The 25,634-nt window shown below is 34.3% G+C and overlaps 1 protein-coding gene across 2 annotated transcripts in view; it reads left to right on the top strand.

Annotated features, from left to right (window-relative positions):
* Positions 1 to 20,471, top strand: part of LOC110108397 (transcription factor Pur-alpha 1) — a 29,127-nt gene extending 8,656 nt beyond the window's left edge. Inside the window, exons 3-6 of one of the 2 annotated variants that reach the window (XM_028700348.1) lie at positions 15,124 to 15,264; positions 15,354 to 15,605; positions 19,813 to 20,001; positions 20,119 to 20,471. In XM_028700348.1, coding sequence (XP_028556181.1) covers positions 15,124 to 15,264; positions 15,354 to 15,605; positions 19,813 to 19,965 — 546 coding nt within the window. In that variant the 3' untranslated portion in view covers positions 19,966 to 20,001; positions 20,119 to 20,471. Of the gene's footprint in view, positions 1 to 15,123; positions 15,265 to 15,353; positions 15,606 to 19,812 lie in introns of both variants that reach the window. The other variant, XM_020839026.2, reaches the window with a different exon arrangement.
* The last annotated feature ends 5,163 nt before the right edge of the window (positions 20,472 to 25,634 follow it).

Raw genomic sequence — 25,634 nt, 5'->3', positions numbered from 1 at the left:
CCCCCCCCCACATCTCCTGATCTTCCCTTGCCCTGTCATAAGCCAAGCCCCCTTCGAATTCCCCTCACATTCCTTCAAATTCAGTGCCTCGGCGGCCATAATATCCCTTCCGGTGTTCCCAATCAACACCCCTTTGCTCCGCTCCCTCATACCCATGCCTTTCCCATACCTACCTCTGCTATCCTCCCTCTGGAAAGGCTCCAAATAGGGCTTCTTCTTTCTCTCTCCCTCCACGATCTCCACCTCATCTTCCTCCCTACGAATTTCAGAATTCATGTTTTTCCCTTCCAACCCTTTTGCCATGGAAGCAGCCGTTTGGTTGTAGATTTCTAACATTTTCTTCATCATGTGCCGGAGATCGACTACTTATCCTTCCAGGGAGGAAATCCTTTCCTTCACCGTTGTTTTGATTTGGTTCTCTCCCCTTTAAGTATTTCTTCCAGCGCATCTATTTTCTTGGCCGCCATCTCTCTCCGAATTTTTGTAGGTTAAAAAATATGGATTTAGATATCAAAAAACAGCAACTTCCTCCTTTACCGGCCAAAAATCAACCACTGAAATTTGCTAAAATCAGCCCTCCAACGGCCCCAAGACTTGCTTTGATACCAAGTAGATAGGAAACACTTGTAGATGTCAAGTATTTCCTATTGATCTTCAGAAAACAGCGAGAAAACACTTCCAAAGTCCAATGGGAAAACATAAGATTTTATTGCAAAAATCAACTAACGGAAGAAAAATAAACAAGATACAAGTGATCCTCAATTCGAGAGGAGGATTAATCTCTTCCAATCTCTAGATACCGCTAGAGCCCAAGACAAATTAAGAGATCTCAAATTTCAGCCAAATTCAAGATGTCATAATCCTAGGAAAACAAACTATTTAATGCATACAAATCAAAAGTAAATCCCAAAAATGTCCCTACATTCAAATTTCTCTCTCAAATCCCTCAAAATTCCTTCCAAAACTGCTCTTTGGAACCCGTCGGCTTGTGCAGCTTGTACAGGAGGCGGAACTCCTCCGCCATTTTGCGCACGGGCCGGTCCCGTCGGACCGGTTGGACCGGTCTAACATATATGCATTGCGTTTTTCAGCTTTTCAAGGAAAAAATAATGTAAATAATTAGTTGATATGTTTACCATCTTTAATTAAGTTGGGGAAAAAACCAACAAGGAAACTCGGAATTGATTGACCCAGTCACTAAGCAGCCGTGTGATTTTTTTAAGTTTTCTTTCTTTAATTTCAGAATAGCATCATTGTAGGTAAGATTTTTTTACCATAATGGCGAAAATATGAAATATCCTTTCCCACCAAAATTAAGTGCAGATTTTCATTCTAGAGAACTGTTCATGCGTTGACGTGACTTGAAATCTAATGTTATGGGCATCCTTTTCTTCTTTTTGGAGCTTTTCATGCCAGTTGGTTGGTGGTGCAGAACAATTTAGGGCTAGGGTTTTTTATTCAACTAGAATTTTGCAAGGGATATAAAGCACACTAGAAATTTTAGGATTTGTTGATCACAATTTGCTTAATAAAACAATAATTTGCTTTCTTTAAACAACTAGTAAACACTAGAATTAGAACCCAAATAATAATATAATGATTGAATAAATTTTAGTTAAGGTGAAACTAAAATCTTAAGGTGAAACTAAAATGGATCAAAATCAACGACGAATTATAATTTAATCATGACACTTAAGTCTCAGTTGCGTCAAAGTTAAAATTAAAAAACACTAGTAAGTAAATAACATGTTATGTAGAAGAAATTGAATCAAATAGGTTACTAGAGTAAGAAATATAAGCTTTATGCCAGTAAAAGGAGATGCTTTTTTGGGAAATTTGGTAGTTGCATGTTTTCTCGCACTGGTCAAGGAAGGGATTACTCATTCAACTTGCGCATTAAAAAATGGATACTGAAAAAGAAAAATTATCATTTAATCAAAGTTATCGAATTACTTTTCTCAAGTCGTCTATATATAAATTGTTTATTTCTATGCTAGTAGATATAATTGTCACAAGATTGACTCAATGTAATTCGAAATTACCTTCAAATGCATAGGTAAATTTCATATCCAAAAATAAGGAATTTACAAAAGCCGCAGAACATATTTTTATTATGAACAATCCGTTGCTTCGCAAAACCACCGCTTGCAGTTTCCGACACATGGAGGAATCCTATATATCGTGCTACAAAAACACCCATAGAAGCGACATAGTGATTGAACCTAACAACACATCAAAAGAAAATGATAACTATATCGAGAGTAGTGAATGGAATTCAAGTAACAATACTATAGCAACGCTTGTTGGAGTAGAAGTAATAGCACTCGTAGAAGCTGCTGCAGTCCTAGCTTGAAAATTTTGGTTTGGATGAATTTGACATTTGATACTCATTAAGTAAAGTATGATTTAATTTTCATTCTTTATATGAAGTAATACATGAGTTATCCAAATAGCTCTATCTCATCAATGAATAAGCTACTCTATAATTCAACATTAACTGTGGAAATTATCTCTTCATCTATAATATCTTTAATATAAGTTTAATATAATGGTTTGGTGGAGTGTTGGATGCAAATCATTAATTAATGGTAGATTCGTGATAAGTCAAATCAGATTTAATTAGATTAATATTAGAATTTTCAATTTTAAGCATTAGTTCAAATGAGTTGCAAAAATTTAAATAGTCATAACCTTTCGTGCTTTTAATTTCTTAAAAAAATTTCTTAATGGAAGCCTTTTTGAATTTAAATACACCTTGACTTCATCATCAAGGTTCAATTCTGCATGTCTTCTTTTCACATCAACAATAGAGTTATAATTTTCATAGGTATCACCCTTTTTTGTGAATATTCTTATGCAAGCTAGACAAATCATACAAATGATTGAGGCAAGAAATGAAATGCTAAGAAATTATTATGAGTACTTAAAATACTGTCATTGACTTAAAACTAATTCATAGAATATGAGATAATAAATAAGCTAAACACATACATACCGTGCAATTATGATATTTATATGTGGATGCATAACTTCTTCAAGAAACTTAATCTAAATAATTTAAATATGAGTTTTGATAAATTATACACTTTTATTATTTACCAAGAGAATGAAATTTAAATTTCTTTTAATGCAGTCCTTACTAATAAATTTCTTGAAATTTTGTCATAACTTTTTCTATAAGATTTCTTTAATGAATTTGGTAATACAAAAATCAAAGAAAAAATTAATATCAGCTTTATCATTCAATTCAACGCTAATTTCAACATTTAATTCATGCAAAATGATATTTTCAAAATTCTCTATTAATTCATTATTTTTTAGTTTTACAATCAATATAAAACTCAATTCCCAGCAGAAGTTCAAATTCAGAATTTATTCCATGCTCTATATCAATTTCAAATTTGACTATTGACCAAGAATATATTCAAGATTATGAACATAGGCTATTATAGATGCAGGTTCATATTCAAAATTTATTTAGAAAAGTTTAATCCCCCACAATAAATTTACAACCACCTTACAAAAAGCAATAGCCACCCTAAACGGTCCATAATTCTATTTGGCATATCAGCCATATCAATTTTGTAACAATACTTTTCCAAAATGTTTTAGTATGTCCCTCTAATTTTGATGCAAACCTCAACTTATCAGTAATCTTACATTATATTTTCTTAAGGAAAATTTGCAAATCATTGATAAATTTAAATATTCTTAATATTATTTATCTCATCAACTAATGTGATTTTATACCTTGCTATTGGTTTCTTGTTAGTTTTGTTAACTAAATAACTTTTAATTAATGGATAGCCATAGGTTAGTTATATACAATATTGTTTTCTCGTTGTGTTCTTTTGTGGTGCCTTTTGTATCAATTATATAAATACTCAAGGAGTTCTTAGATTTGTTTACAAGTTTTGAAAAATTCCAGTCAAATTTTCTTCCTTGTCTCTTTCTCTTCCTCTTTCTCTTGTCCTTTCTATATTGTTCATTTTTTGTCTTGAAATAGAGAAAAAAAAAAACTTTAATCGCCTTACCTACTTCACCTATTCTATTTTTTTTTTGTTTATTCTTATTTTTTCTTTCACGTTTAAGGCTGTTGTCTCTGCCTACTTCATATGTTGCTGCAGTGGGCATGATGATTTGCTGCTATCTTGAAAGTGAATTTTGGGAAGGACTATTGTCCAGAAACTGATTCCTTAGGAAGGAGGTTGTAGGTGAAGTGCAAGAAACTCATTGATTGCAGAAACTCATGATTTTGGCAAGGGTTATAGTAAAGAATTTTTGAAAGATATTCTTCACCTATTTCTTATGTTAAGAAAGGCAGAGGCAGACCTAAAAAGACTTGGTTAGAAAATATTAGGAATGACCTTTCTTTATTAGATTTAAACGAAAATTTGACTTTTAATAGGACACAATGGAGAAAGAGGATTCATGTAGCCAACCCCATGTAGTGGGATAAAGGCTTGATGTTTTTGTTGTTGTTGTTGTTGTATTCTTCACCTATTTCTTCTTGTTCTTAAAAATGGTATTAGTATATAATAATTGGAATATTGATGGCGTTGACAATATTGGAGATTAGCAAGTTCACGGTACAAAATGATTTTAATCTTTGTGATTGAAAATGAAGGCTTTACTTGTTTACCAAGGCCTTGATGTGACAACTTTGAATGAGGCATTATATAGGTTAATGCAAAGCTTCGAGGACATTGAAAGTGAAGGCCATAACATTGTTCTGCTGGACTTTGAAATGAAGTTTTGAAGTAGCTTGTGGAAGAACAATCACTCATTTAAGTTTGGGAGATCTTGAGCATACTATGATAAATCTTTTGCCAATTGATTCTATTTCAAGAAGAGGTTGTACACCTTGTAAATGGATGATTCCATATGAATAAAGAAGCATTTGGATGACTATAACAAAAACATGATGTATCTTAAAAATATTGAAGTTGAAATCCACGATGAGGATCTTGTTATAATCTTTAGTTTTTAGCCAAAAGCGTATAAGCATTTTGTAGATATTATGTTATATGAGAACATCACTCTTTCTATGGTAGAAGTGAGATTAATTCTCAATTCAAAGAATTGCAAATGGGTGGAGAATCAAAGGAAGACAATGTTGATGATTGCCTTAAGGTTTGTAGAAGACTGAAGAAACTTGATTTCAATAATAAGCACCAATCAAATCCAAATTAAAGTACAAGAAAAAAAAATGCTTCATTTGTTATGAGGATGATCACTTCAAGAAGATGTGTCCGGAAAGAAAGATGAAAGATAGCTGAAAGAAGAAATGAATCCTAATAAATTATGGTTGCTAATGAGGAATATAAAAGTGCGAAGGTGTTAACCGTCACACAATTTGAGTATGACAAAGACTAGATCATTGCTTATGTGTGCCCTTTGTAATGTGCCCAAATAAATCTTAATTTGAATAGTTAAAAGATTTGGATGGCGGTTTTGCTATGCTTGGAAACAATAAGACTTGCAAGATTATATGGATTAAGAAGATTAGAATTTAATGGCACTGAAACACAACTTGAAGAATTGAGGTATCTCTCAGGGTTCAAAAGAAATTTAATTTTACTAGGAGTCCTGGATAAAGTTGGATATGGATTCACGTGTGAAATTGAAGCTTGAGTATGTACGAAGGTTTATTTGCTTTAATGAAAGTAAGTCTTGATAATGGTTAAAAATAAAAATAAAAAGAAGCCTTGATAATGGATTTTATTCACTTTTTTTTTTTTTTTGAATATATGATCGTGTTCACTATTTGGGAGAACAATCATTGGAGGTTTGATGATTTTATTTATTTCAACAAATACAGGAGGCTTGGCCATACAAGTCTAAGAGGGCCTAAAGAACTTGTGAAACAATGATTGTCATGTGGTGATAAGATTGGCAATCTTGATTTTTTATAGGGAACGTAAAGATGCTCATGTTTTTATCTGCAATGTTCAAGAAAGATGGAGTTCTTGGCTCCGTTCATTCGAATCTTTGGTGGCCTTTTTTGTAGAATTGCATAGTGGGGCAATGCATTTTTTCTCTCTAATTGATGATCATTGGGCGCATTTTTGAAGCACAAGAATGAGGCGTTGCAAAAATTCAAAGAATGAAGGAAACTTGTTTAGATTCATACTTGCACAATGGTGAATGTACTGAGGACAAACAATAAGCTATAATTTTGTGTTGATGAATTCATAAGCTTTTGCAAAGATCAAGGTGTAGCATGGCAGTGTACATTAAGAATGGCTCCATGGTAGTTTGTTTTACAGAAAGATTTAGCAAAGCCATTCATGAGAAGATGAGATACATGTTGAGTAATGTAAGGTTGCCAAAAAGTTTTTGGCCTATAGCTGTTTGTATTGATCAATAGATACCCATCTTTAGCAATTGATTTCATGGCATCTCAAGAAACTTAGTGTGGAAAACTAACTAATTTTTTAGTAATAAAGATATTTGAATGCAAAGTCTATACTCACGTCAAGTAAGATAAATTGAACCATATGTAGTGAAGTGTATCTTTATTGGCTATCTTGAAGTTGTCAAAGGATACGGGCTAATGATGGTTTGAGGAAGAATTTATAGAATGCATGATGTCATCTTTAATGAGCAAAAAATGATTGATTTTTATTTGAGTAGCAAGGTTCAAAAGGGAGACAATGGAAGTTGAGATGGAGCAACCAAGCTAAGAAAATCATGATATTAATGATAAAAAATCGACTATGATAAATCTTGAAGAATCTAGAGAACAATCATTGAAGAAATGCAAAGGTGAGCATATTAATTCATAATGGATAAATCTTTGCATGGTATCAAAGTACCACAAATTTATCTCTCTGTTTTGCATATGTCTTGATAGTTGATTTGATGTATGGAGATGAACTAAAATCCTATAAAGAAGCCATGGAGAGTGCTGGGAAAATTTAATAGCAACAAGGAATGCTAGAACCTCAAAATCAAAAGATTGCGTAAACATAAAATAATAAATTTTTTATATACTAATGAGTGAATAATATAAACCATAAAAAAGCATAAGATATGAAGTGAAATCAAAATATCCCAATAATAAAACTACATGAAATATAGTTCAACTCAAAAGTCTATCTTTCCTAAATCCCAGTATTCTTTTCATTAACATATAATTCCAATTTTCAAGAACAAATAGCAATTACATATCACATAAGAACTCCTAAGTCATCAACACTGTCACTAAGGGGTTCTTCATTTGAATCATCATTATGATGAACAACTCTCTCCCCTTTCTCTTCTTCTATAGAGTCCAATGTCGGGCATTTACTTCAAGATTTATATAAGTTTTAATATATATAGCGTGAGGCGTAAGCCTCATGCCAATGAGGCAAGGCAGGCCTCAAGGCGGGCCTCACCCAAGTTGAGCCGCAAGCCTCATAAAAAAAACTCGAGGCGTAAGCATCGAGGCGTTTTTTATTGGAATTGCGCAAAGGCGGGCCTCATATTGTGCAATTTTAAACCATGGTTAGAACCTTCGACTCCTATGGCGAAGATGGAGAGTTGAAGAGATTGTTAATTTGATATTAAGCATTTTGGTATGTTCTTTGAGAGCTTTCACTATCAATCAAGAGGCCTTAAATTAATTGGTTCAAAATAATGTTGTCTTTCTGAAAGGATGATCGATCTCTCCCAAATCTCTAGACTCCGTTAGAGCCCTAAAGAAAACCTAAATCTAAGATATCTCAAATTTCAGTCAAGTTCAAGATGCCCTAACCCTAGGAAAATAAACTATTTAATGCATACAATTCAAAAGGAAATCTCTAAACAATCCCTACATTCAAATTTTCCTCTCAAATCCCTCAAAAATCTTTCCCAAAAAGCTCCCTCATAACTGGGCAGTTGGCTCCTGCATACTGGAGGCGGATAGTCCGCCTATTTTGCGTAAGCTGGTCTAACACAAGGTTCAAAAGGGAGACAATGGAAGTTGAGATGGAGCAACCAAGCTAAGAAAATCATGGTATTAATGATCAAGAATCGACTAAGGTAAATCTTGAAGAATCTAGAGAACAAATCATAGAATAAATGCAAAGGTGAGCATATGAATTCACAATGGATAAATCTTTGCATGGTATCAAAGTACCACAAATTTATCTCTCTGTTTTGCATATGTCTTGATAGTTGATTTGATGTATGGAGATGGACTAAAATCCTATAATGAAGCCATGGAGAGTGCTGGGAAAATTTAATAGCAACAAGGAATGCTAGAAGTAATACTATCATTTAAGCAAAATAATGCTTGGGAATTGGTAGATAAACCAAAGCACCTAAAGGTAATAAATTATAAGTGGTTGTTTTGGAAGAAGGAAGAGTAAAAAAGAGTCAAACTCAAAGCAAGATTAGTTGCAAGTGGTCGCGACAAGCTGTGAATTATAATGAAATATTCTTTCCAGTTTGAACGCAAACATCAATCTGGATCTTGCTTGCCATAAGTACTCAATTAAACAGGGAGCTTGAGAAGACAACATTTCTTCATTTAGAAATTAGAAAGAAAGGTGATTAAAGCTTTGCTCATTTAAATTTAATGCTAGCACGTAAAAGAGAGTTAATAATTTGAAATATTTAACTTGCTTAGGCCAAAGACGTGCAATAGAGAATAACCAAAACTATTCTTTCAAAGTTCAAGGTAATATTAAATGCAAAGTACAAATCACATAATCCAACGCTTAACAATGAGAGGTTCACCTCAAGGGCCTTCTCACTCAACTATTTGTAAGCTTTTAGCGGAGAAAGATGAACCATATAATGAAAGATATTACCACTAGAAAGACGGCGCCGAAGAACTTCGTTGGTGGAGAGGTAGCCGGTGGAGATGAGGGTGGTGGGTGGCCGACGATGGTCCAATCGTAGTCGGAAAATTGACGGGTGATGACGTGCGCAAGAGTAGGGACAACTCGCTCCAAATAATCTTCAATGGTGGCGTCATGCTCAAATCCCACGTCGAAGAACGGAGATCGTAGGATGTGGAGATTGCCGTCGGCGTCGAACACAAGTCCCCATTCAAGTTCGGGATCCGCCATGCATGCTTGACATTGTAAGAGAACTCCAATGAGAAGAGGGGAAAAGAGGTGGAGAGGGAGAGCACTTGTGGTTTGCGAAGAGGGAAGAGGGAGAGGAGGGGGGCGGCGGGATTTCCAAGGAGAGAGGGAGAAGCCGGTGGGTGCAAGGGGGATGGGCTAGGGTTTGGAGAAATTAGGTTGGAAGGAGTGTGTTAGGGATTTAATCAAAATCTGGATTTAATTTCAGATTTGATTAAGTTAGGAGGGACATTTGATTTGAAATTTTAAATTTCAAATCAAGGGAATTAGGCCTTGAATGGGGGAATTAATTGGAGAAGCAATTAATGAAATCTGAGAGAGAAATTTCATGGAGAGGTGGGCCGGCCATAGGGAGAGCTGAGAGGGAGTGATTAATGCTAATTAGGTGGTCCCTCATGTGAATAAATCACAACTAAATCAAATCTGAAATTTAATTTCAGATTTTTCGACTGCGATTGGATCATCGTCGGCCACCCACCACCCTCATCTCCACCGGCTACCTCTCCACCAACGAAGTTCTTCGGCGCCGTCTTTCTAGTGGTAATATCTTTCATTACATGGTTCATCTTTCTCCGCTAAAAGCTTACAAATAGTTGAGTGAGAAGGCCTTTGAGGTGAACCTCTCATTTAAGCGTTGGATTATGTGATTTGTACTTTGCATTTAATATTTCCTTGAACTTTGAAAGAATAGTTTTGGTTATTCTCTATTGCACGTCTTTGGCCTAAGCAAGTTAAATATTTCAAATTCTTAACTCTCTTTTACGTGCTAGCATTAAATTTAAATGAGCAAAGCTTTAATCACCTTTCTTTCTATTTTCTAAACGTAACTCCTAGTAGTTTCACATCATATAGGGTATGTAGATTTTGTAGCAAATATGAATACTAGGAAGTTATTAATTAGTTGTGTTTAAAATGTTTAGAAAAACAATTAGTAGGCGATCATGTTTGGATTTTGTGTTGGCGTAGTCAGCTATATAATTAAAATACATTAATGTTTCATTAGTAAATGAAGCCTAATAGATCAAAGGCCTGATGTGTGAGTTGGTTAATCAAGATATCTTATTGATAGCGCCTATTTTGATAGTTAATGCACTATTTGTTTGTCCACGTATCATATCATGAAAGGAAAAAGCATGTATATGGAAGATTTCATTTCATCAGGGGTGCAGCGATCAAAGAATTGATGAAGATCTTAAAAGATTTTAATAGCTCATAATCTTTCGAACAGGCAAACAAAGTCATTTCTTAGAAACAAATTTCATTATTATCTTATACTTAATGTTGTTCCCTCATATACAACTAAACTGGAGATATTGAAGTTTTAAATCTTGTTATTGGTTTCGTAAGTTTTGATAACTAATTCAAAAGTTTTTAGTTAGTGTATAGTTATATATAATCTAAAATTTTGTTCTCTTTTGCTGCCTTTATGTAGCCTTGGGTATGGATTCTATAGCTACCTAAGGATGTCTTTGTTAGACCGGTCCATTGGACCGGTCCAGCCGGTCCGTGCGGGACCGGCCCAGCGCAAACTGGGCGGAGAAATCTTCGCCCGCGGAGATGCCGAGCAAGCCGCACACCGTGCGGGAGCTTTTTAGGAAGCTTTTTTGAGGGTTTTGAGAGGGAAATTTGAATGTAGGGACTGTTTATGGATTTCTTTTTGATTTGTATGCATTAAATAGTTTGTTTTCCTAGGGTTTGGGCATCTTGAATTTGGCTGAAATTTGAGATCTCTTAGATTTAGGTTTCTTTGGGCTCTAGCGGCGTCTAGAGATTTGGGAGAGATCGATCCTCCTCTCGAATTGAGGATCAATTGTATCTTTGCTAATTTCCTTGCATCTACTAGTAAAATACAAGTTTTTCCTACGATTTTCTCTCAGTTTTCTACAGTTTTTCCACTGTTTTCACTGTTCTCCTGCTCCGGACAGCAGTATTTCGTGGAGATTTGCTGTAAAGGTGAATAGGAAATACTTGATTTCAAGTATTTCCTATCAAATTGGTATCAGAGCAAGTCGTGGGACCGGTGGAGGGCTGATTTCGGCAAATTTCAGCGGTGATTAATTGCCCGGAAGGAAGGGGAATTGCTGTTTTTGAAGTTCCAAATCTAGAATTTGTGATTTTACAAACTCAGGATTGTGATGGCGGCCAAAAAGGTGGATGCTCTGGAGGAAAGACTTGAAGAGAAGATGAATCAAATTAAAACGACGGTGGAGGAAAGGATTTCCTCCATGGAAGAGCAAGTTGCCGATCTACGAGACATGATGAAAAAGATGTTAGAAATCCAGAACCAAACTTCAGCTTCTGTGGCGAAAAGAATGGAGGGAAAAAGTACGAATTCTGATATTCGTAGCGAGGAAGAGGAGGTGGAGATCGTGGAAGGAGAAGGAAGAAGACCCCATCTGAAGCCTGTCCAGAGGGAAGAAAGAGGAGGATATGAGGAACGCCATGAGGGATACTGTGGTTGGCGAGGTGCTGATTTTGAGGACAGAAGGGGGGATTTTGAAGGAGGTTTGGGCTATGGTAGAGCAAGGGAAGACCGGGAAACATGGGGTGCACCTAGCACTTGGGAGAGGGGAAACTATGGAAGAATCCGGGGCAATGGGGGCGACCAAAAGGTGAGGAAGTTGAAGATGCCCATATTCGAAGGAGAAGATGCGTATGGGTGGATTTACAAGGTGGAGCGATACTTCGCCGTCAATGGACTGACGGAGGGGGAGAAGTTGGCACAGCTGGTAGAAAATCAGAATAATCTGGAGAAGGGAGCCAGGAGCAGCAGCTCAGGAGGCTCTTACAAGACTACGACCGCTGTTTTAGCACCCAAGGGGCCTGCATCAGTCAACATTAATGAGACCACCAGGGAGAAGCCATTAGGAGGAGGGAGTGGGGATAACTTCAAGAAGCTTACTGAAACAGAATTACAGGAGAAGAGGGCAAAAGGACTTTGTTTTAGATGTGACGAAAGGTATACGCCGGGGCACAGGTGTAAGGACCGAACTCTTCAAGTCCTTACTGTTTGTGATGAAGAAGGAATGGAGGGTGTCGTCTTTCCACCTTGCGGACAAGGTGGATCTTCAGGAGGGGAGTATTGTTAGACCGGTCCATTGGACCGGTCCAGCCGGTCCGTGCGGGACCGGCCCAGCGCAAACTCGGTGGAGAAATCTCCGCCCGCGGAGATGCCGAGCAAGCCGCACACTGTGCGGGAGCTTTTTAGGAAGCTTTTTTGAGGGTTTTGAGAGGGAAATTTGAATGTAGGGACTGTTTAGGGATTTCCTTTTGATTTGTATGCATTAAATAGTTTGTTTTCCTAGGGTTTGGGCATCTTGAATTTGGCTGAAATTTGAGATCTCTTAGATTTAGGTTTCTTTGGGCTCTAGCGGCGTCTAGAGATTTGGGAGAGATCGATCCTCCTCTCGAATTGAGGATCAATTGTATCTTTGCTAATTTCCTTGCATCTACTAGTAAAATACAAGTTTTTCTTATGATTTTCTCTCAGTTTTCTACAGTTTTTCCACTGTTTTCACTGTTCTCCTGCTCCGGACAGCAGTATTTCGTGGAGATTTGCTGTAAAGGTGAATAGGAAATACTTGATTTCAAGTATTTCCTATCAGTCTTATAGTTGTTTACAAATTCTAAAATGATTGCAATTAGATTTTCTCTCTTTTCTCTCTCTCTATCTCTTTTCTTTTCTCCATTGTTCATTCTCTATTTTGTAATAGAGAGGAATCCCACTAGCCTTAACTGGTTCATCTGTTCCATTTGTGGTTAATTATGATTTTCCGCTCCTATGCCATGATGCTACTACTATGTATTTCATATGATGTTGTTCCACAATCTGGAAGGGACTAGTATGATATGTTGTTGTCTTAAAAGTGAATTATGGGAAGACCTGATATCTAAAGCTTGAGTTCCAACAAGAAGGTTGAGCCACAAAGAAGGATGTTGGAAGTGAAGTGCAAGATTCAAGGATTTATAGGTGAAATGCAAGACTCAAGTAAATCATGGGAAGAATAAGACTAATTTGATTGAAAAAAACTCTTAAATTTAGCAGGGATTTCAATTAAGAATTGTTGAAAGATGTTCTTCACCCATCCCTAGGTTGATGAGATCCAAAGAAATAAATTAGAAATTCAAACAACCCAAATTCAGCATCAATTGTAATGTAGAGTCTCCATTGTATCAAAATTTAGCATAATCATTAATACGAGCAAGCCAATAACAATTTATGCAGGAATATTTGGATGTAGAGAAAAGTTAGCAAGGTAAAAAAAAATTTAAGCGTCATGCTAGTATATAAAAGATGTCTTGACCCAGAATCAGGTATTCACACTTGTACCTTACTCAAATGAACCGCTCATTTAACTTGTATTCAGAAGAATTAAAATTGAATGAAAATGTTTTTATTCGATCTAATGATATCGAATTTCATGATATAGATCATCTATATATAGGCTTATGATCTCTTGGTTAATTGATATAGTTGGCACAATATCAACCCAATTTGATTCCAAATTGCCATCAAGTTCTCGCTTAAACATTATCCAAACATCAGAAATTTAAAAGAACTCCTCGAGGCTCTGTTTGAGACAGCTTAATTACAACTTTTGAGGTATAAACGCTAAAGCTAATTCATTTATTACGTTTGGCTTCAATGCTCAACTTAAAACAGTTTGATGAAAACTCCATTTAAATGAGATTTCTGAAAGCTTTCCTAAGTGGTGCTTTTCTAGTGCTTTCACGTTTTTGTAAGAGCAAAAGTCCCAAATACCGGCCCCCACGTCTACATGAACTCTAGTGACGTCTCCAGCTTTGCAATTTCCGCCTTCACATCCCCAAGAGAGAGGCCGCAATTTTTCTCTTCCATCCCTCTCATCGCCATCGTATTTCAAATTCTTCCATCTTAGCATTCCACATCAACTGTCCGCTGCATGGTGCCCTACGTATGTTCATCTTCTCCTTCTTTACTGCAATCCATGAGTTATTCCTCCTGCCTACTTATTAGCAGGATTATTCCAACCGGTTATGTTTTAATTTTATGTAGCACTTTTGTATATTGAGCTGCAGATTAGGTAATTTTTAGGATTTTACGAATTTCTCACGCACCTGCTTATGTCCAAACATCACTCTACGCCATTTTTGATCCAAGGTATTTGTTGAAATAATATTTTAGCCTTCTGGATTTAGGTTTCGTTGTGATATTTCCTTGTCCGTGACTCACAAATTTTCATTGTAGTGGTTATTTAGGGTATCATGTGAGTTTACCCACTACTTCCCAACTCATTTGCAGTATTCCATTTTTCAGTAAATTTTCAAACTCATTAGGCAGCTGAAAGCAATAAGATTCTGCACTCTAACAACCTCTATGATTTATTTAAATTATAAAATTAGAGGTTTGTTATAATATTATAATTTACTATTTTTAAGAATTTCATATATATGTATTTTTTTAATTGATAAAAATAAAGTATATATATTTAATTTTGATAGATGGACAATTTAGTCTTTTATAGTAAAAATGCTAAAATTGATAACCTAATTAAATATTTTGATATCTTCTTTTAAATGAGTAAGCGCATAGAGAGGAATTTATTCAAATAATATTATGCACTTAATTCAACAATTCAAACAGTGTTCTTTGAAACTCTATTTTCTTCAGAATTATTTTGTACACATTTTTACAGCGCGAACCGCCCAACCAAACGAGGTGAAACGTGTTTTTCTTATTTACAAAATCAATTGCTTCACAAAATCGCTTGCCAGGTCAAGGCATGGAGGACTACAATAGAAATCCCATATTAACAGAAGCACCACACGTAACAAAAAAATTATCTTGGAGAGAGATCTAAAATAAGTGAATGAGTCAAGGAAAATGTGAATTGTTTTTCAAGTTTTTTATTTTCTTTTTGAAACTATAAATAAATTGTATGTTACACCATTTTGCGGTAATATTTAGTTCTATTAAAATATTTTAATTTTTTTACTTTCTTGAATGGTACAATGCTATTATGAATATGGTGTGGACTTTTGTACTTATTATGAAAATTTGATAGAAATGCTTGTTCTGTAGGTTTCAGAAGCATCAGTTAATCGCAATCGTAGTACGATTATTGTACCTGCAGGAAGCTCTGGTGAGGAGGGATGGGCAGCATTCAGGAATATTTTACTGGAGATCAATGAAGAAGTATCCCGAATCTTCATATCTAATCAGGTTTTGCTAAGTTATATGAAATAACCCAATTTACTTTTTTTGCTTTCAATTTTTTCTTCATTTTTCTATAATTTCTTAAAACAATGCAGCAAAATATGGAGCCTTCGGAGCATCTACCAGGACTTTCAGATGATGTGGGAGCTGGATTCATATCAGGTTCAGGTCATAGTAATCACCCAGTTCCAGAATCTGACTTAAGTCTTGATAGACTAGTTGATCAGTTGCCTCTACAAGATGACGTTGCAAGCATGGGACTCTCCAAAGTCATTCGAGCAGACCAAAAGAGGTTCTTCTTTGATTTGGGAAGCAACAACAGGGGTCATTTCTTGAGGATATCAGAGGTACTAGACTGGATATAATATCTATATTCACCTATAATTATTATTGTACGGCTATATATATATATATATATATATATTCTTCAACATCTTATGGATTATACAATCTGCTAATTCATGCTGAAAAAAAAAAAAAACTTTTAGAGATACCCCTCAGAATGGCATAACATATTAAGAGGTTGTTTAGTTCATTGAAAAAGATATGCAACGTAGGAGTGCAGTGTAAAAAAAAATTAGTGTAAATGGAATACTTTAGAGTTGTTTAGATGAGTGTAAAATGAATCCATGAGATAACATTTTTTTGTTTGATTTAAAATAAAATGAGTGTAATATAAAGTCTTAAAGACATTGATGGTCGGTGGCAATCACTGACGGTGGGCGGCGGCGGCTGGCAAGGGCAGAGCCATGAATTTTTTCATGCGGGGGCACAAATTATTGAAGTAAAAAATAAACTGTCAACTTTTTTCATCTAGGCTTGGGACCAGCATTGACAGTTTTTTTAAAATAGTTAGATTTATTATAAAAAGATAAATTTTATGATAAAATAAAAACTTGCATATTATCTATAATTTCTCCTGCCAAGTTTATTTTTTGAAATCGTTGTACAATCAATTCATTGGCAATACTATTAAGTATATCCTTTTTAATATAAGTAGTTAAACAATCATTCTTCTAGGAGTCTCCCATATAATTGTGTAAATGATTCTTTATAATGTTGAATACAAAAAAAGCTCGTTCGATTGTTGTTGTAGCAATTAGCAATATCAAAGCAAGCATTATAACTAAGAACATCAATTGATAAATATCATTCTTCCTAGTCTCCACTATTTTCTTAGCAAGTTCTCTAAGTCCTTTTAAATTCATAAATGCATTATTCGATCTCATATTAGCAATAAAATGTTCAATTTGATTGTCTAGTATGATGATATCTATTTCTGAAAAATTTTACGGATAAAATTTTGCTAGGCATAACAATCATTTTTTATCAAAAGCTGAAAATGACTTATATGGATTCAAACATGTCGCACACGTAAGTAATTATGTATTAATTTCATCAAACCTGTTATTGAGCTCTTGAAGTTGCATATCTATAATAATGTAAAATAATTCGATTTGATAATGATGTTTATTTGTTATACCTTTAGTGCAATGCCTTGATCTTCATCCCATCACAAATGTATCAGTCATGTTTGAAATATTTATGCTATTCTTCTTACAAAATAATTCATGTTATTTAAATAAAATGTCTCAGTAGTCTCACTCATCATTTCTCATATTTTGGAGTCGTTGTTTCGAAACTTTAACCAAACTCATGACATTTATAATGTCTTGATCCTTTCTTTGTAGTACTTATGATAACTCATTTGTAACTCCTAATTTAGTTTTCATTATATGCAAATTTAAAATTTTGCACCGATTCAAGTAGGAAATATGCTTCACCTTTTTTCTCACTACTCGATCCCTCATGTATCACTATCTCAAGAACCTCTGTTATAGACCCAAACAAAAGGATTAAGCTAATGAGTGAATTATAGTGGAAACCCCAATGAGCGTCTCTTGGTCTTTGAAAGACAATTTTTTTTATTTAAACCTCGACCTTTTGTAACTCCTCCACTTTATAGTTAACTCAACAATTTTCTCATAATGTTTTCCTTTTAGTAAATCTCTTCTTTTGCATGAGCTACCAATAAAATTTAAGAAGCTAGTCACAATATTAAAGAAGAAAACATCTTGGACATAATTTTTTACGATTGTAACTAATGCTAGTTGGAATTGGTGTGCAAAACAATGCACAATAAGCTAAACAATTTTCTTTCATGATTCATGTTTTTAGTCCATTAAACTTATTCTCGTATATTGCTTGCTCTATCGTAACTGTGTCACACTCAACTCATACTTCGCAAAAAGTTCTTCAATAACCATCTTTAGTGTTGGAGCTGTTGTGTCTCCTATATGAATAATCCCAATAAAATGCTCAATAACATATCTTTGTGTATCAACATAACATAATGCAACAACAACTTGTTGTTTAACTGATATATCCTGAGATTCATCATGTAAAATTACGAATACATCATTTTTTTAATTCAGTCATTATAAATTTGAAACCTCAATTGTAGTAGCTTTTGTGATTTGTTTCTGAATTTTTAGAGCTATTAATTTATTATTTCAAGGTGAATTATCCAAAACAACTTTACTTATGTCTTCAATATGGCTAGCAAGAAAGCATAAAATTTTAAGAAAAATTCATTGATTCTCAAAATCCTCTGATTCTCAAAATCCTCTGATTCATTATGTCCACGGAATGCTAATCCCTGCTGCAAAAGGAAACATACACAATCTACACTTGCATTTAATCATGTACGATAATTTTTGTGGTTTTGATTAGAAGGTCTTTTGAAAGAAAATCTTATATCTCTTTCTTGATTCATTAAATCTTCACATTTCTGTCTAGCAATGTTATGTGCACTGTTAATATTACCAACATGAATACGAAATCTATCTTTTTTTTCAATTTTAAAACTTTTTTGTTCAAAACTATCACCACTAGCATGTTCTCCAATATGAGGTCTATACAGATAAAAAATAAATAATAAGTTGCATTCTTGGTTATACTATATTCTAACCAAGCTTTGTGATCATCAAACCATGCAAATATTAAATCTACAAAATTTAGCTCCAAGTTGTGTGGGGGAATTCATGATCACGCGATTGAAATGGCCCTTTCAATAAGTAATGTCTTTGAGCACTATCTCTCTTATTAGGATGATAATCTAAACTTTTTTTTCTCAATTCAGGATCGACTGGGATATTTGCAAAATTTGTTTATGCACGGCTTTGTTTGATTTATGTATTGTTTTTCTCCATATAAAATTTTTTGATCATTTTCTTCAACTTTTTTTTAATATATTTCCATATTAATTTGAATGGAAACAAGGTTAACAAATCAAATGATGTCAATGCATCATAAGTTAAAGTATCTTAGTTTGTAAAATAAAGAAGCGAGATACAATTATGTCATAACTTCAAAGGTTAATATCATATGATTAAAATGAAGAGGTGTCTCAAAAAGTATTAGAAGATAAGAGAGCTTCATCAATATTAAAAAATAATAATCAAATTATGATTAGATAAATTTGATTATTCAATCACAAAGTTATTCATAACTTAGATGAGTACAAAAATTCATTAAACGTAAAGTTGAATGGAGAGTTTTAAGACGGAATTAAGTTGACTCTAACACGAGTGATTGGAGAGTACATTTCATAAAACCAATAAAAAATAATTGGGGATGGGCAAATGAAGATGATAAGAATAAAACTGATATAACTAACAAAAATAAAAATATAGAAAGCATCTACCGAACCGAGCGAGATTAGAAGTAGGGCGTGCGGTTTAGCGTTCTGACTTCCGGGCTTTTGGCCTTTGGCTTCAGTCCGTGCGTTGTAAGAAGCCTTTCGTGAAGAGTTCAAGTATTAGGGTAGTAATAAAAGCTTTGTATTTCAAAATCAAAGCATCAGAATCTCAGATACCTACCAAGCAGTGCGCCGACTACCAACCTATCGCATGTTCAAATGAGATTAGAAGAAGGGCGACGGGGAGTTTGAACGAGATTAGAAGCAAGGGTGTTCGGTGTTCCAACTTCCGTACTTCCCGTGCCCTGTGGGAAGCTTTTCCGCGAAGAGCCGAAGGCCGAAGATCGTCTGCCTCATTGTTCGCACATGAAAAGCAGAGCTGCGGATTGGTATTTTGGATATGAATGATTTAACCTGTAATTAATGACTCATAATATACTTAAATATATGTTAACAATAAATTCAGTGGGGGCCCATGCCCTTAGGGTCCCATAATGCATCCACCCCTATTAAGGAGCAAGCCATTTGTGTGCCAAGTAAAATACCCATCTAAGATTGATTTCTACTAAATAAAATGAATATGTTCTCAATACAAATATTTACGTTGTTTTGTGGTTGTCACATTCCATTCTAATGACAACCTTCTCACCTTAATCAATATTTTCCTTAACCAAATTTATTTTTCGATAACAAATTGGTTCCATGAATTTGCTAGAAGGTTGTGAGATCATGTTGGTCTTATAAACGGACGGACTTAACGGCAATACTCTTTGAATATTTTAATCTTTCTTGTTTGTTGAGAATGTTAAAAAGAGATTCTGGAAATACTGCTAAGAGATTGAGTTTTAATGCAGGTGGCTGGACCAGATCGCTCATCTATCATCTTGCCGTTATCTGGTCTCAAGATGTTCCACGAAATGATTGGCCACTTTGTAGACATAACAAAGGACAGGCTAGAAGGGATTTCGAGCGCAAATGTGAGGACTTTGGAGCCTTCTCAGAGATGAAGTTATTGCTGGTTGGCTGGTTTCAGAAAATTAACGGTATTCTTTTGCTTCTAGTCTTTTTCTCGTGGTATTGGCGTTTGCATTTTTTTTTTGAAGGGGTTGCTTAATGCTTCTGTTGTTTTACGCTATTTTTATTCTTGTTTTATCGTAAAGGTTGATTGATTGATGGTAAATAATATGTGGGTTTCTTTCTGTGCGTTGTTGAGGAATAAACGAGGCGATGGATATGCCTATGGTTTATGTCATTTATGCGTGCTTTGAGTGGAGTGCTGGTGCCTGCAATGCAATTGAAAAAAGATTCTTAATTAAGTTCCTTGTATGTTGTCAATATATTATTCAGTATTGTATTTTTTTTTTAAATTTTGTTATGTTTATTTAGTTCGGAAATACTCTAGATTTTTTTATTATCCATTTTTTTGTTGGTGTGGATCTGAAGCACAATATTTGGACTTCAGAAATTTATTTATGTATTTGGGACTTTGAACCAATTAAATCAAATTCACATATACGAGCTTCAAACTATTTGAACCAATTAACTTGAGACATCTTGATTGATAGTCAAAGCTCTCAAAGAACAGACCAAGATACTGAATATCAAATTAAAGATCTCTTCAACTCTCGATCTCCGCCATAGGAGTTGAAGGTCTTACTACATATATATGTTAAGGGTCTTTACTGGGCAATTGTGCTTTTTTACGCAATAATGAAGAAGCGCGGGTGAGGAAGTAGGAGGCCATGTTTTAGGCTTCGTTTGATTCAGTTTATGCTTACATAAAAAAGAGTTTTAGAAAAGGAGGTTGAGAAAAAGCTGTTCAATAAAATGGAGTTTCAATAATGAGATGTGTTTGACTAATATTTTTAAAAGTGCTTATTAATACTTGAAAGTAATTTTAAATTGTTTGTTTAGGAGTTATGCTTTTAAGATTTTATTATAAAAGACATAATTCGCTTTCAAAACTCCGTTTTGTGATCGAAGAAGCAGATACGAAAAGAATTTTGTAACCGCCCAATAAAGAATTTTGTAATCATTGTTAAGCTTTGATTCCAAACAGTAAATACTAATTGATTTAGGCTTATTCAAATGAAAATGGAGAAAAAGCCTAATCAAACGAGGCCTTAATTGAGGGTGAAATTTTTTGTGTATGGATTTTTTTTTTTTAATCTAGAGAAAGCTTTGCAATATGGAGAAGCATAATACAGTTTTTTGTTTTGTTTTGTTTTTTTTTTTTTTAATTTGGAATGGTGAGATCTGTAGCTTGGTAAATGAAATATATAGATAAAGGAGTTGATGGCATTAGAAAATTCATTTGATTAAATATGAGTTTTGATGGAATATTTAGATCCTAGAATACTTAGGATATTTGGGAATTGATTTTGAGATATTTGAAATCTTATTTTAATACATTTATAATTGAAATGAAGATTTTGATGAGATGAATTTAATGATACTAAGTTATTTTAATTTAAATTAAATATTCATAAATATAGTCTAAATTTTATCTTGATAATGCGAAGGATTAAATGAATTTTTATTTTTATATCCTAGTAAAAATTAGCACATTGATGATCCTAATATCACTTACTTTTAATTTCATTTTGATATTTGATTGTTTAAAAACATTAACTGATCAGTGTTATCAAAGTATATTGCTATGGTGTTTTAAATTTTTATCAAAATGAATGTGATAATCTTATAAAAAAAATTAAATAGGCTCAACTTTTACACATAAAAAAGATTTAAGAGAGAATTTTTAGATGTAAGATACTTCTAAAGGTTTACTTATTACACACAGTGTTTGAAGTATGTGCTTGTTGACATTCACTTTCTATTGTTGTTGATGCTTGTCAAAAAGTGCATATTGTTGTAGATGTCTCTTCTTTATTGTCTATAACTCTTGTTGATTGCTATCAATGTCCTCTATCATTGATTGTTAATCTCCTATTAAAGTTGATGCTTGATATACTTCATCTTTAACTTAACATTAACATTGATCACCTTTATCCTAAAATCTTTTTTTTTTTATTTGGTGGCAGAGAAGGGTAGATCAGTATAAATTATAAAATACATAGGGAAATTATGTTAGTTTTGCCAAACTCCATGAATTTTCTCTTTTTAGGATATTTTATGTAACTATTGCATTATTATGAGTTGTGGTCTACTCATTCATATGTGTGCGCTAAATTTTCATGTGATTCCCTCATGATACTTACATATTGGCAAAGATACTCTTGCATGCAATAGTTTAATGTTGTCAACTAGAAACAATCTCCCCATCGGTGATCCTTTGAACAATTGTCCAATGATAAGCAAGTATCTAACGCACAAATTAATGGAGCCTCTTAATCTAGCATGCATTAATATAGGAATCAATGTTTCAATGAAGGATGTTATGCTTCTTCCCCTTTCTTCCCAAAAGTGGAACCTTATTGGCAAAGTACCTCATGCCTATCCTTAGAGGACCATGTTCGTGGTACATAATGAAATCATTTAGCTCCCACATGAGGTTTGACAATTAACGAAATTGGAAAATGTTTAGCTTGCCTCCTGTAGGATATGCTATAATTCAGAGCTAGTCTTCTCGGGGTCATTCTTGTTGTTCCCTCTTAACATCTTGGAATTCCTCCTCTATTGCAACCTGGCATCAACCGCCTCGGTATTATTAGTTTCAACCATCCATCAAGTTTAGACTTGTTGACCTGTAATCCTCTAACGAGCATAGTGGATTTAGCCCATCTTCGCTTTGCTAACACGTTCGTGATGTCTTTCAGGATGAGTTACGATGTCTAGTATGGGAGGCATTTTCCTTAAGGGACATGAATCAACTTTCTTTATGTCATAATTCTTCGGAGTCTTCACTTTGATTGATGTTATTCTCCAACACCATTTCATTATGGTTAACTTGACAACTAGAAACTCTTATGATAGTGCATCTAACCCCTTACTAGTACTTTAATCATTTAGAGACTATCATTCACATTCTATGGGCCTTTGATGTACCTCTCTATGAACTCTTTCATGCCACCCTCAAAGAAAGACTTGAATTTAGTTCTACTTTCTATCAAGCATAATTATCCACATCTTTAACAAAATCTCCAGACTTTTTAAAGAGTTGTTTATTTTATATTGATTGATTGTTAAGGACTCTTTCTCTAGAACTCACCAAAATGATGGAGAATCTCTTAAGAATGTCTTTAAAGATTTTTCTATAAACTCTAAATATGAGGGCTGAATCATAAACTATTACAAGTGGGTTTGGGGCTTATAATAAGAGGAATTCAATCTACTACATTAACAATATCTTCTCATACTGAGAGGAATATTAGTTGTTAGTAGATAAAAGAAGCTTTGTCCTTATGTTTTCTACTATAAACTCACACCTCATATTTTAAGCTCACTTTGGTCTTTACACCCAACTTCCATTAAAGATCCCCAATAAGCCTTCAAATAGTTAATTAAGTAGGCAATAGAATTAGAAGAATATAATAACCATTGATCCTAAAATCTGTTAGAGTATTACAAACGTGCTCTGATACCATGAAGAAAGACCTACAAGAGCTTAGCGAAGAACAGAGAGGAGGAAGACGATGCAGAGGAATGAATGTATTCATTTCATTGAAAATCATCTTAGGATTGTACAATGGTTTTATAGAGATGTAAGAGACAGGTAGTTAGGATAGCAGACGGCCGTTGATGGCAGACTGTCACGGCAGCTGCTCAGGCAATCGTGCCGCCGGAGCGCGTGCAGGAGAACGTGAGCGGTGAGGTGTGCTGGCGGAGCGGTGAGGTGTGCTTGCAAACCTTGTCACGAAGTGCACTATCCCTATTCCTTTCGAATTAGGTGCTCCCCCTTCCAGCCATCTCATTCGACATTGTATTTTGGTGGAAGCTTGATGAAGCTTCAATGTCGGGTCTCGCCCCCAATATACAATCTTGAACCACTAATCGTACTTTTCTCAACATGTTAGATTTCAAATTAACATAAATTTGGGACTATTGATTTATTAGGCCAATCAATCTACTCTAAACAAAAATTATGTGCATGTCATAATTCTTTTTTATTTTTCAAAATTCATTAAATGCTAACAATTTGATATAAACTAATGTGCATGTATATACAATTAAAGTCCTAAAATCAACTCAAATTTTGAAATATTACGCTTATGCCCCTGCATATAAATTACATATATGCCCCTGCATATAAATTACCTCCTTAAATATTACTAATTTTTTTAATCAATTTCTAATTACAATATGTGACCATCTCTCAGATAAGCTGATTTTATCTGAGATTGCCGACATTTTGTACATCAGTAATTACCAATATCATACCCAATTGACCATTTGTAAATGGCCAGGAATCCAAGGCTATGTCAAGGTCAGATAAAAATTTCCAGTACAGATAATGACATTAGACTATTTCATTAAAAGAAGAAGAAGAAGTAAAATTCCTTCACAGTAAGAGATTTGACAAGTATTGGGTTTGAAGTTGGGCCGATGAGGGTGGAGGATGGAATTTTTAATTGAAGTAGAAATCTTAATTTCATGTATTAATTCGACTATGTTTTTTTCTATTTACTAGATTGTTTGTTCTTTGGGGGAATTTATAGGAAAGTTCTTAGAATTTGAGTTAACGAAGAAAGATAATACTTTTTTATATTTTAATGAACAAGTCTAGATCGGTGGGTGGCAACAGGCAATGAAGTTTCAATGTATTTGAAAATCATTCAAATCGAAGGAATTTCAAATACACTAAAAAAATGAATTAGATGGTAAATTTTAAATACATCAAAATTTTATGTTGCATTTGATTTACTTCAAACCAAATATCAATATTTTTTAAACTCCTGCGTTTGAAATATTTTACATGCTTTTACTTCAAACCAAGTAGCCCAAAATAACCCCTAAATCATGAACTTTTATTTGGTCCGGTGACTTGACGTAGCTCTACGTTCGGTCACCACTGATATAGCACCACGTAGCAGGCACAATACCGCGGATCAGACCCGGCGAATAGTGGGTATGCCGCACATGCGTATTTAAATCCATGACGACCCGGTATTGCTCGGTATTGATAGGTATTGGACGATTTTGCTCGGCAATAACGAGAAATTCCATTATGTGAAGACAAATACCGAGCAATACCTACCAATACCGAGCAATACCGAATTTTTCTGGATATTGCTCGGTATTAGTCTTCACAGAGCGGTATTTCTCGTTATTACCAAGTAATACCTAGCAATACCGAGCAATAACAAGCAATACGCAAATATAGCAATTCCGGGTTCCGATCCGAGTCAAGTCGTCGGGCCGCGCGGTAAAGAGTTAGAGCACGTGGCGACATATTATTGGCGTCCGAACGTAGAGCTACGTCAGGTCACCTGACCTAATAATTGTCCTTAAATCAAAGGGTCAAATGAAAAATATTGTGATTTGTAAGATTTTTTTTGAGATATCTCCCCCTTCGGGATCTTAAAGAGCTGAATCCTATAAGTAATTAGTTGTGAAAGTAGCTTGTAAGGATCTAAAGAAAGAAGGATTAAAAGTTAATTAAAATTTTAAGCTACATTGTTTAAGAAATATATGAATCTATGATGACTGATTTATTAAAAATGATGATTAATATACATTATTTTCATACATAAAATAAACTATAGAATGTAGTATATAA

The sequence above is a fragment of the Dendrobium catenatum genome, unplaced genomic scaffold, assembly GCF_001605985.2.
Source record: "Dendrobium catenatum unplaced genomic scaffold, ASM160598v2 fragScaff_scaffold_1490, whole genome shotgun sequence".
Taxonomy (NCBI): domain Eukaryota; kingdom Viridiplantae; phylum Streptophyta; class Magnoliopsida; order Asparagales; family Orchidaceae; genus Dendrobium; species Dendrobium catenatum.
This window is presented reverse-complemented; position numbering and strand designations above follow the sequence as displayed.